The 12,990-nt window shown below is 39.6% G+C and overlaps 1 protein-coding gene across 2 annotated transcripts in view; it reads right to left on the reverse strand.

Annotated features, from left to right (window-relative positions):
* The window catches only part of LRGUK (leucine rich repeats and guanylate kinase domain containing), a 97,413-nt gene that overhangs the window by 58,323 nt on the left and 26,100 nt on the right, over positions 1–12,990 (reverse strand). For both annotated transcript variants that reach the window (XM_089676872.1, XM_089676873.1), the window contains exons 6-7: positions 11,692–11,816; positions 5,064–5,207 (exon numbers count right to left, since the gene is read on the reverse strand). In XM_089676872.1, coding sequence (XP_089532998.1) covers positions 5,064–5,207; positions 11,692–11,816 — 269 coding nt within the window. The remainder of the gene's footprint in view (positions 1–5,063; positions 5,208–11,691; positions 11,817–12,990) is intronic.

The following is a 12,990-nucleotide window of genomic DNA, read 5'->3' on the forward strand; positions in this document are numbered from 1 at the left end:
GGGGCTGTTCTGGAGGGAGCCACAGTCCAGGGAAGGTGGTCTTGTCTGGAAACAGTTTGCCCATCAATATCTTTGAGCTTCCGGCAGTACACCTTGCTCTGAAATTTTGGACGATCATACTGCATGGGTATCTGATCAGGATTCAGTCCGACAATGCAACAACCATGGCTTATATGAACCACCAAGGTAGCACCAGGAGAAGGTTGGATCAGGAGGAAGTAAACCACATTCTGTATTGGACAGAGTTAGATGTGTGTTTTCTATCAGCAATACACATTCTGGGGGTAGAGAACTGGCAATCAGATTTTGTCAGCCACCAGCAGTTAGTTCCAGGGGAGTGGTCTTTGCGCCCCAAATTTTTTTTGGCAATTTGCCAGTGTTGGGGAACCCCATACGTAGATCTATTGGCATCCAGGTTCAACAACAAATTGGGCAAATTGTCAAAATGTGTGCCCAGGACAAGAGATCCACTCATGGTGGTTCCTTGGGACCAGTTCTCCTTAATCTTTGCCTTTCCCCCAATTCAGTTTCTCCCACGTCTCTTACGCAGGATTCAAGAAGAAATAATTTGGGTAATATTGGTAGCCCCAGCCTGGCCTAGGAGGGCTTGGTATGCAGACATTGTGAAGATGGCTTTGGACTGTCCATGGGCTCTTCTATCCCGGTCAGACCTACTGTCTTGGGGACCAATATTCCACTCTGCCTTACGTTCGCTAAATTTTATGGCTTGGCTATTGAAGCCCAGATCTTGAGAGATAGGGGGATTTTAGGCACAGTGGTCTCTACACTTCCAAACGCCAGGAAGGCGGTTTCTAGAAACATCTATTACAGGTTGTGGAAATCTTACATTGTCTGGTGTGAGGCCAGAAAATGGCATCCCCGGAAATATGTGATTGGAAGAATTCTCTAATTTCTCTAGTCAGGAGTGGAGATGAAGTTGCCTTAAGGCACTATTAAAAAGGTCAGATTTCAGCTTTAAAAAAAACAAAAAAAAAACGATTGCCTCACACTCGTTGATTCAGACATTTTTGCAGGGGTTACTACATATGGTCCCTCGTGGAAGACCACCCTTGTGCTGTTAATACTTAAAATTTAGTATTGGCAGTCTTGTAGAAGCCACCCTTTGAACCTATTGGCAATGCTTTGCTAATCCTTTTCATGCGCAAAGTGTTTTTCTTGATTGCAATCATTTTGGCAAGGAGGGTGTCAGAGCTGGTAGCTCTCTTGTAAGCAGCCGTTTCTGATTTTGCATCATGATAAGGTGGTGTTGTGTGTTCTCATCCATTCTTTTTGCCTAAAGTGGTTTCTAATTTTCAACTGAATCAAGACACTGTCCTACCCTCCTTTTTCCCAAATCCTCGGGCGGCAGGAGAAAGGACCCTGCATTCTTTGGAAGCTGTAAGAGTCTATTTGGAAAGGTCAGCACAATTCAGAAGGTTGAATTCCTTGTTTGTGCTACCAGAAGGGCCCAGGAAAGGGCAAGCGGCATCCAAGACAACTATTTCTCATTGCATCCGTCAGGTAATCATTCAGGCTTATAGCTTGAAGGGTAAAGCCCCACCCTTTCGGGTAAAAGCGCATTCTACCAGAAGTGTAGGATCTTCTTGGGCAATTTGCCTACTGGTGTTGGTGGCTCAGGTTTGCAAGGCTGCTATCTGGCCCTCAGTTCATACATTCACAAGGTTCTACAAAGTGGAAGTCAGAGCTACAGAGGATATTGCCTTTGGCCGCAGTGTGTTACATGTGGAAGAATAGGTCCTTTGGCCAGTGGCAGTTTTCTGTGATGTGTATCTCCCTCCTCTCAAGGACATTGCTTTGGGACATCCCAGATAGTTATGTTTATAGTCTGCTCTGCATCGTATGATAAAGAAAATTTCTACTTCCTTATAAAATAGATTTATAGGTACATCCTCCTTCTGGGAGTTTATTGCTTGCTACAAAACTGAGGGACTTCCTGTGTAGGTGGGGTTATAAAGGGGCAGACTTCCTGTCTGTTTTTTGTCTGCCAGTGTCCATTCACCTACAGGTGGCGCATAACCCAGATAGTTATGTTGATAACCTGCTCTGTGTCCCGAGATGTACTCAAAGAAATAGATTTTATAGGTAATTAATAAAAAAAAAATCTAATTGTTGCTATGGATAACAGCAAAAAATTCACATATGCAGTACAGGGTTTTAAAAGTGTCTCCCTAGCTTAACATGGGAATATTTATTTACTACCTTGAAGGCCTTTTGGTTCGGTCCCATCTTTCATTCTTTATTGCAAACTCTACATAGTTCCCGCTCAGCTCAAGTTTCCATCAGAGGATATAGATCTTCAGTGTTTCCCATTTGATGCGGACGAGACAGGGCTGTCCGCTCTCTCCTTTATTTTTGCGCTAGCAATTGAACCGCTGGCCACGGCAATTCCCTCACATTCTGACATTCACGGTGTCAGTTGTGAACAACAAGAACACAAATGAAACACATTACTGACCCCGAAGTTACTTTACCTAATCTGCTATCCCTTTTTGTACCAATTCTTCCAAATCTCTGGCCTCTCCCTGAACTATAAAAAAAACAACAGCTCTCAATGTTTCATTGCGCCCATCCACAGTGCAGACCCTCCACGATGCCTATCATTCCCCGGATGAACAAGCTAACATTATATGCTTCAATGCCACGAGGTGGGATTGGCCTTCCAAACCTACAAGCCTACTTTCAAGCTGCACAAATTGCCCAATTAGCTTATACTACTGCTACAGGGCCTACACCCCATTGGGTTTCCATCGAAGCCCTTTCCTGCTGTCCCTTGGCCATTGGTTCCTTAATGTGGCTTCCTAGCCATCTACGCCCTCCTATACATGTCCTTCTTTATCGCATTCATTAGCTGTCTGGGATAGAGTACGCCATCTTAAGTCCCTGTTATCTCCACATACACCATTAGCCCCTCTCTTTTGCAACCCAGAGTTTCCGCCTGGATTGGTACCCACATAATTTCAATAATGGATTAATAAAGGGCTACTCAAGATAAAAAATTATTTTAACGTAGATCAAATATACTCTTTACAACATTTCAAAGATAAGCTACAGATACTCCCTAGTGAAATCTTTAGATATAATCAAATTGTATCTTTCCTGCGATCTAAACTCAATTTATTAGGTGGACCTCTTACTCTTACGACTTTTGAACTTTCTTGCCAATCCCAGGGCCGTTTGAAGAGACATATCTGTTATATGCTTCCCTCAGTGACCCGATCTCCAAGCTTCCCTATATGACTCAAGTATATGACTCAATGGGAAGGAGACTTGAATCTTACTTTTGACTTATCTGAGTGGCAAGATATTGCTTATGCTTTATCCAGTGTCTAATAATGTAACCCTAATAGAAGCTAATAATAAAACACTATTACAATGGTACTTCATCCCTACATGAGTTGCGAGAATGCACCCATCTGTATCGCCCACCTATTTCTGGCGTTGTGGCCAGGTTGGAACCATGTGCCACATCTGGTGGCAATGCCCTGTAGTGATCAGGTTTTGGATTTGGATGTTTAATCTGTCCTACTCAGTGATGGGAGTACATATCCATAGATCCCCCGAAACCACCCTTTTCCAAAAATTCCCTAATGTGGTTCCCAAGAGGTCAACAAAATTAATCACATATGTTTTTGGCGGCAAGTATTAGTATTGCCAAGTATTGGAAGCAGTCGATGGTCCCCCTTGACTATGTCAAGAGTTAACTACTGGATTATGGTCAATGACAGACTGTATCCTTAATAACACTACCCAGAAATTTTATAAAACTTGGGATTCATGGATCCGATACATATCAGTCCCTTGATGAGTCCTGGGCTGACCCTCTCTTTGTCTTTCTTCTTTCCTGACTTTTTTCTTTTCCTTCTTTTTCTGCTGGATATTGTTGACTGTTTTAGAATGACTTCAGGGCTCTTGTGGCTTTCACCCTGATCATATTCTCAGGCATAGGAACAATGGGGTTCTTTAATTTGCTCTCTCCCCACACGTTCTACCTATCACTACCCTCCCTTCTCCCATACTTCCCCGTTGTGTCACTGATACTACAAATTTATTATGCTATTGATATTACCTCTACCAATTGATTTTGTTCTGTTTTTGGTCCTTTGTGGACTGGGTTCATGTAATTTGTTTCTAGCAAGGACTGCCTTCTTTGATTTGCATACATCCATCTGTCTGGGAATATTCTTATTTTCTGCTTGTTCATCAGGCAATGGTTTACACTATCTTTGTCATTTTTCTAATAATCTCGTGTTTTTTCTTGAAGAAAACCGCTTGTATTATGACCTATGTTCAAATGTCATACGTGTTACCTTATGCATTTTAATAAACATATATATGGAATATAAAAGTGTCTCACATTATGTTTTCCATGTTCATTAAAATGTTTCAAAATAAAAAGTCACAGGGTTGAAGACAAAAGTTTTTGGCCGTTTGGGGAAGTTTATTAAAGCAATGCCATTTTAAAGGGTCACTCCACTTTCGTGGGAAAAATATTGCAAATAAAAAATACAATTGAGGCAAAAGCCATATTGTAATATAGCATTATTAAAATTACCTTTACTTTTAAATTTGCAGTGCTGTAATCTGTAAAATCAATCTAATATGGTAACCTGAAGATGTTCTGTAAACAAATGTAATTTCCTGCTTGTGTGATTGGCTCACTGATTTTCCAAAAGCCTGCAAAGTCAAATTAGATTTTTGGCATCCTTTGCAACAAATATTTCAGTTTTGGCAAGATAATCCCAAAGGGATAATCATGTCTATAGAGATGCAGACCCTGTCATTTTCCTCATTAGAAGACTGCAAGTCCAGCACCTGATCACTCATGAAAAAGTCACTCCTTTTCACGTTCACTTTGCTCATGGACACAAACAGCTATTTCTTCAGAATAAAAAAGGTAGGAATCTGCAACAAACATTTGATAAAATCCTTGCAATGTACATAGATTACCCAGAGGAGAATGGGGTTTTTCCCCCAAAAAAGTGGAGTTACTCTTTAAACTTTAGATTATAATGGTTACCATAAGAACAAGATGAGTCACATACTTCATTGTCTTGCAGGTTAAGTGTATGTAGAAGTTTCAGTCCCTCTAGACCTTCGAGACTGGACAGCTGGTTAGATGAGAGATCCAAAGATTGTAATCTCTTCAGATTTTCCAACCCACTGATCTTCCTAATCTCATTGGAGCCCTGCAACATTAGAGGTGCACAGAATTTCATTGACCGTAGAGATATTAGCGAACGATAATTTTTCTCCATAAAAACCTGGCTTTCTTCAAGGGTGACAAGAAGAAAGTTACTACTTAAGAAAAAAAAAATACCGTACCCATACAACATATCCAATACTATGTGGAAGCTGCTAATAGCCATGTAGAGTATGAGACTCAGCAAACGTATAATAAAAGATGGTTCTCTGGTCTGAGGAGACCAAAACTGAACTTCTTGGCCTTAATTTAAAACACTATGTGAGGTAGAAAGTCCATAAGGTCACCTACAGCCAATGCAGAGGAAACGAGATTTCAATGTTAATGGTTAGAGAGAAGAGAAGCAAGGCAACGGTAATAAGGGCTCACTCACAATGCAGTCACCTGCATTATTCAGTACTGGATGGCACTGCATGTCGCCACACAGCAGCACAATGCACCACCCTGCTGTGCAATGACATGAATGAAGTGTCAGTATGTAACACTTAAAGTTATATAAAAGAAAAAAAATACAGTTTGATGTACTGAAATGTGCATCACAATGCTCCCTGTACTAGCTTGCACAGCAAAGTGGTGCATGAAAATGAACAAAAAGAGCAAAAAAAAAAGAGCAGAGAAAGTGCCTTCTTTACGTATGTGGTTTAAAGCTTAGCTAACAGCAAAACTTTCTTTTTCATTTTGGATAGAGTATAGGATTGTTATAATCCCTGTCAGTTTTTTTACTATCTGTGTTTCATAGGGGAGATTTCCCTTCACTTCTTGTCTCATAGCCAAAAAAAGAAGAAGAACCCCCGTCCCCAAAGTGAGGGAATCCTGGAGTGTCACCAGTGTCCTCATTGGAAGATTTCACCTATATTACTGTTCTGGTGTCAACCCAAAATTTGGGATTTTCTTTTCGTTTTACTTTTGATGATAACAGTAAACACGACAAATAGGGTAAATTCCCTAATGGGGGCAAAGACAGCAGTAAAACAGTTGTTCTAATCCCTCTCCACTCTATCCAAAACTTGGAAAAAAAAAGTTGTTTTTAGTTACACTTTAAATAGTACAATCAAGAAGAGAAAGAGGTAATTAAAGCAGAAGTAGCTAATGTATACAACTGGTATCATATTTACAGAGATGATGTTTTAAAACAGAAATACATAAAAAGTTAGCTATGCTATTTTCTCATTTGTGCCATAGGAATTTATCATTTCCTAAATATGGATTTGATTTCACAGATTGTTCCACAAGAAAACATATTTTATAGGGACATCAAACAGAAGTTGTGCACATGATGATGAGGCTGAAGAAGGGCTTTAAAATGAAAACATACAAGCTATCATGTTTGAGATACCTGCTGTTATTTAATACCATCTGACAGGGACCTAACCACACAGAACAGCACAGGAAATGACAGCGGAGCACGCAGATCTATAGCATATGGCAGCAAACAGAAGTGATAAAATAACATGGTAAAATATTCTCTCTAGATACCTATAACCAGCCTTTTCCAGGGTAATGGTATTGAATTTCATTAGCTAACATCCCTAAAAAAGAGGTTTTTTTAACTATTAAAAAAAAAACTTGTTTAAAGAACAAAAATTTTTTACCAAGCTAAATACCTTCCTTATGGGTGGTGGCACTATCTAATTCATAAGCTGCTTGCTATTTCAAGAATAGTGAAGAAGCCACCCTCTGGGTTCAGACTGATCCCTGTTTGGACCAAACTGAATTTCGTCACTAGTCTTGTATAGGAATGAGCTTTGGTTCGGTCTAAACCTTTAGGTTAGCTGTCATTGCTGGGTCAATGAACGGCAGGTGGGAGATATCCCACCCTGCAGCTGCATGACATTGGCCTAATATGGCCATGGGCCCATATTAGGTCAATGATATCACAAGCATCGCCACCCATTTGTCTATGCCAGCTGCAGGGCAGGGAACTTCCCATCTGCAGTTGATTGGCCCAGCACTGACAGCTAATGCCAGGATTAGACAAACCTGAGTCTGGACCAAACCCAGGTAACACCCAAGCTCATTACTAGTCTAACGTGTAAGTAAGACAACGGCAGCTTCCAGCAGATAAAATTTTGCCCATTAAGGGAAGACTCCAAACCTAGTTATACTGCCACGGCACGTCCTGGAATTCATTAGGTGTAGGTACTCTTTAGAAATCTGTGGTAGTGGGACAAATGGTGGATCTTGTAATAGAATCATGTATGTGTTCATAAGGTGAATTTAAATCTGTTGCAACTCTGACCAAACTGACGCAACCATCTCACCTGCCAAGTGGTGGAGTTTTAAAGGTAGAGAAGCTATTTGGAAAAGTTGGAAGAGTAATGTAACTGTATCACATCAGTTACAGAGAAACATAACATAGAACTTCAAACTAAACAGGAATTTCTGCTTTTAAGAATCCTCTTCTTCCCCTCCTCTAACAATATTGGAGTTTTGTTTTTCACCTACAACTGACAGTTTGTGTAGTGCTTAGTGTGCATATAAATATAATTGATAACAGTGCAGTATAGAAAATAAAACAAAATGAAAAATCATTAATATACAGCATTAGTAAAAAGTTCTTTATCTTCAATGAATGGATTCTTGTGCTGTGACACCTTGTGCTCAATTCACCTGTGTGCTATACCATCACCACCACCAGACGTATGCTCACCTCCATGATATGACCTCACATAATTTATACTTGGTCAATAAACGCCTTTTGTCTCTTAATGGACCATGTTGATCTCCTGTTGTGGGCTCAGTTCAAAACTTCACAGCTTCTGTGAATCTGCGTGGGGCCTCGGATGACGTCTACTGGGTTAGCTAGTGTGGCCACCTAATCGGCAGTAGGAGTGGTATTGCACAGGACCAATGACTTTAGTTTTGAACACTGTTTACATCTGGTTCGATAGGGAAACTATTACATGTGAGTGTAAATTTTATGTTTTTTGGCCAGTTCACACCATAAAAATGTACTCCGGACACATTTTTGCTTACAGTTCACACCACACGCAGTTCAGATGCAGTTTGCTATGTTCTAGTATGGTTCTGTGCAGAAAAAAATGCAGCAGGTTCTTTTTTTTCGGCACCGGAAGCTGACTGCACTAGTGTGAACCAGGGCCATTGGAATACATGGGAAACACTGTGCATGCATTTTTGATGCAGAAAAAAGTGCACTGAACTGCATCTAGTGTGAACTAGCCCTTAAGGATACAATAAAAGTTTTTAATAGGGATAAAGCACTCTGTTCAGTCTATTTGTATGAGGTGGAACAGTTTGTGGAAGAAGTTCTTCGAAAATAAAGGAGTTTTTTTTACTAATGCTGTATATTAATGATTTTTAAGTTTTATTAGTTTGTTTATTGCACGGTTATCGATATATCTATAGGCACACTAAGCACTGCACTGTCTGTTATATTTTTTATGCTTAAACATATGAGATATGCATAGGGTGCTTGTCTGCTGGTAAAGATAAGAGTTTGATCTTTCACAGCTATTGTAGCAAATTTTGCAGTTGGTTACTTTGTGCTTTGTAAATTGCACACAGAAAGTGGTTTTTTATAGCAGCTTTGCAAAGGCCTTATAGTTTTTTGTTTTTTTGGGGGGGATTACCTAGTGTTGGCAGGTACTTGCTCTCACTTTCGCTGAACATTTTGCCCACCCCCTTGGTCGCATCCTCATGGGACACATCACTGGTTCCAAGAGGCTGCGAAGCCATTCACAAAGTGCAGTGCAACTCATGCATGCACAGTGAGAAGCCAGATGTGAAGCCGTAAGAAGTCACCTTAGACTTCCTACACTAAACAAGCCGGCACCTGACCTGAAGACTGGCAAAGAACCATTCTGGGCGCTGGATCCCTGAACAAGTAAGTGACCCTTTATTAAAAAATAGTCAGCAGCTACTATATTTGCAGCTGTTGACTGTTTAATTTTTTTAAATAGAGACTGCCTCTTTAAAGACAAATTGTAATTGCAGAATCGTCTCAAAGATGTGACACAATAATTACTTGCTTGACATAATCAACAATTTACTTCAACATGGAATAGAAAATATGTATCTCCGATTTGCTCATCCCCAATATTGTTGGCATTTATTTGTTGTCATTCATCACAAGTATAGCAACAAATAGTAAAAGTGTCACACAAAGAACTACTAATTTGTTGAATGTGCTTCTACTTACATACATACCACCATAAATGTGTCGCAAATGCCCCCCCTCCCCCCCAGTATGGCCTAGTGGCCAATTGCTAGGTCCAAAACATTGTCACATTTAGTCCTCATGCTCACTTGACGTTTCTTCAGCTGCTGTTTTTGGCTTTTGACATTTTTTTCTACAGCTAGTAAACCCCCCAGCATGTTATCCTATGTGTCCGTGCACAGAGACTGTAATCAACGTTTTTTGGCTGGAAAAAAACCCACTACTACCCACTACTAACGCTCTAACGCTGAAAAACACGGCAAAACGCCTGTGTTTTTGGACATTTTTTGAGCAAAAATTTTTTTGGTAAAAAAAACCCCCTAAAAAATGGAAACATGGAAAAACGCTGTTAAATGCTAATGCAAAATGCTAAAAAAAGCTGAAAAACTCATGTTTTTAACATGACTTTACACAGCTAACGTCACCAGTGTTATAAAAAAAAATCCAGTGTGCATGAGGACTTAGGTGGGGAGGGAATTACTTCATCACGCCATGTAAGCACTGACACCATATTGTAGCTGACACCAAACACTGCAAAAAGCCTTCAGTGCCTGAGCTAAAAATCATAGACTTTTCAATTCATTGCTTTCTAACAACAAAAATGCTAAGAGGAGTAATTCAAAATGATAATACAAAATGCTGGTCTGACATAGGCCTTTCGAAGCAAAAAGCAACTCATTTGTAGCTGAGCCAGACAGGCGATCATATTATGTGTATGCTCTGACTTACACAGCAGTTTGCAAAAACATTACATTGAGTGTTTGCAGCCAAAAGAGTTTTCTTTGGTTCAGACCTATATACACTAGTTGGACATGCGAAGATGGATAGGAGGCCGCCAACAAGCAGAAAAAGTCAAGTTTATACAAATAAAAATAATATATAAACAGCGCAAATCAAAAGACCTCCTCACCAAATAAATACCACCAACTTCCGGTGAGTGGAACGCACGCTGAGCGGTGCGTTCCAGGTGGCCATCTTTGTTGTTGGAATTGTGTCCTGGTAATCCTCTGCAAACCAAAAGGCTGTGAGGTCTCTGGAGTGAACTGCTGTTATGTGGATCTATGTGAGCCGATGAAGGCAATAAACCAATGCTTTTTATGATCTTTGAACATGTGAGTGGCCTGGTGTTATTTTAATACTGCATATGGTATTAGCAATATCACACTATGGTATATTTTTTTCTTTTTGCACTGCTGGGGAGCTCTTATGAGGAGTGAGTGGAAGGAGAACATAAAGCCATACAAGGCGGATAAGGAGCTCTGGAGAATCTAAAGGGGTTTTTAGGATCCCTTAAATCCTAAAAGGCGTATTACTCACCAATATCTGGTGAGTGCGGTTGATGTTGACTTTGCACTGGTGGGTGGTGGAAGCGCAATTCTTCGGGAGAAGATCACATTGATTATATATTTTGGAAAAAATGACTTCTTAACTTTTTTTTAATTTTATTTTTATTTGTTTGTACACCTTAATTTAAATTTCTTTTGGACACTTTACTAATTATATATATTTATTTTTTATTGATTTTCATATTGGTTTGTTTACTTATGGTATTTATTTGGTGAGTAGGTCTTTTGATTTGCGCTGTTTATATATTATTTTTATTTTATTGGTGTATTGCACTGGTGCACAGCAGCATATTTGTACCTTTATGGTCTAATGTAAGGTTTTCCTGGGTGCTGGGGTTTGTAATTTACTTATAAGTTTATACAAATGTTTCTTCACAAATAAGCTATGTTGACCCCAGAATTTCAAAAAGATGGTATTAGTTTTTGTTTCTTTATTATTAACAGTAATACTATTTTGTAGTATTTTAGAAATAACTTTGTAAAACACTGCTCTTTCATGGAAGGGTAAAGCTAGCCATACACCAGTAGAATTTTGTTAGAAAAGTTCTATTTTTAGAATATTTATTCAATTTTTAGTTTTTAGATATTAGAATAGTTAATGGGATCAAATGGAAGCTCGTTTTTCACCGTACTAAGAAAAATAAATACATAAATAAATCAAGGGGGCAGGATTTAAAACTTCTCACACACTGAAAATTCTAACAGTGAATGTGGGTTTTTTTTGGGAAATTCTATTCATTCCTATTTCAAATGTTAAAAACAAATAACATTTTTACGTAATTTCGAACAACATTTGTCAAGTCTCTGATGGCATTATCAAATGCATTGAAAATTTTTTTCGTATAAACATTTGTACAAAACTCTACCAGTGCATGGCCAGTTTAAAGAATATAGTGGGTAGTTGAAAAGGTCAAAAGGAGATTATCCAAACAAAAGTGGCATCGTACCAGATTTAGTGTTTTGATTGGTAGGTTACCAAAATCACAGATGTTACATATTCTATTGTTTGCCAAGTTCAGATGTGTCAGACTGATGCATTTCTCCAAGCCAGTTATTTTCTGGATATTATTATCTGTAGAAAACGGCAAGCAATCAAGGAAACAACGTTCACTGTATCAAGGGCAAAAAAGTTCGAGAGAAATCAGGAAGCATGAGAGTTGGATTGCAATTTGAAATACACAATACACCCAAAGTAATGATACATTTTTATTTTGTTTTTCAATTTAATGTGATCCCTTCCTTTGCCTATACAAGGTAAAGTAAAAGTAAAACTTAAAATTGAACTCTAGACAGATATAAAAACACAAATGAATGCAGTTCTGTAATCATTAAAGTGGTTCTAAAGGCAAGACATTTTTTTACCTTAATCCATTCCATGTATTAAAATGGTTCTAAAGCCTTAAGGTTTTTTACCTTAATGCATTCTATGCATTAAGGTAAAAAAAAACTTCTGTGCATGGGATTCACTCCCCCCCCCCCCCCCATACTTTCCTGAGCCTGATCATGATCCAGCACTGTGATATTAGAGCAGCAGCTCTCTGCTCTGTCACTCCTCACAGAGCAGATCCATAGCAGCGATCAAACTCTGTGACGAGGGAGCGGGGCCATACTCCACTGTCTGCATCTATGGATGCAGGCAGAGGGGCTCAGGTGTGAGCCTGCACAAGTGCCCCGTAGGAAGCGGCTTCCTATAGGGGCACTGTATGAAGAGGAGGAGCCAGGAGTGTTGGTGGGGGACCCGAGAACAGGAGGAGTGCTGCTGCTCTGTGCAAAACCATTGCACAAAGCAGGTAAGCATAACATGTTATTTTAATAAAAAAAAAATACATGAAGCTTTACAATCACTTTAAATAAAAAAACGTCCCAGTAGTAGTATCGCCCCCCTCATCCCCCCTAAATACTTACCCGGGTCCTTGCTCATCCCAGCTTTGTGAACATCTGTCCCTCTCCTCTCTCCCTGCATTCACAGGACAGGGAAGCAGCAGCCGGAGCCATTGGCTCCTGCTGCTGTCAATCAAATCCTGTGAACAGAAAGTGGAATTGAGCCATGTTGTATGTATCAAAAGACACACACAGCCCGGCTCGCTTGCTATGGTGGCAGACACAGAAGGAGGAGAGCACCAGCGGGGGACTACAGAAGAGGAAATTTTGGGTAAGCAGGTAAGTATAACACGTTTGTTATTTTAAGAAAAAATAAATAAATTTATGACATTTAGTTGTTTTTAAATGCAGGCAGTGCAAGTACT

The sequence above is a fragment of the Staurois parvus genome, unplaced genomic scaffold (genome assembly GCF_062004578.1).
Source record: "Staurois parvus isolate SC_StPar_1 unplaced genomic scaffold, SC_StPar_1.0 ptg000175l, whole genome shotgun sequence".
Taxonomy (NCBI): domain Eukaryota; kingdom Metazoa; phylum Chordata; class Amphibia; order Anura; family Ranidae; genus Staurois; species Staurois parvus.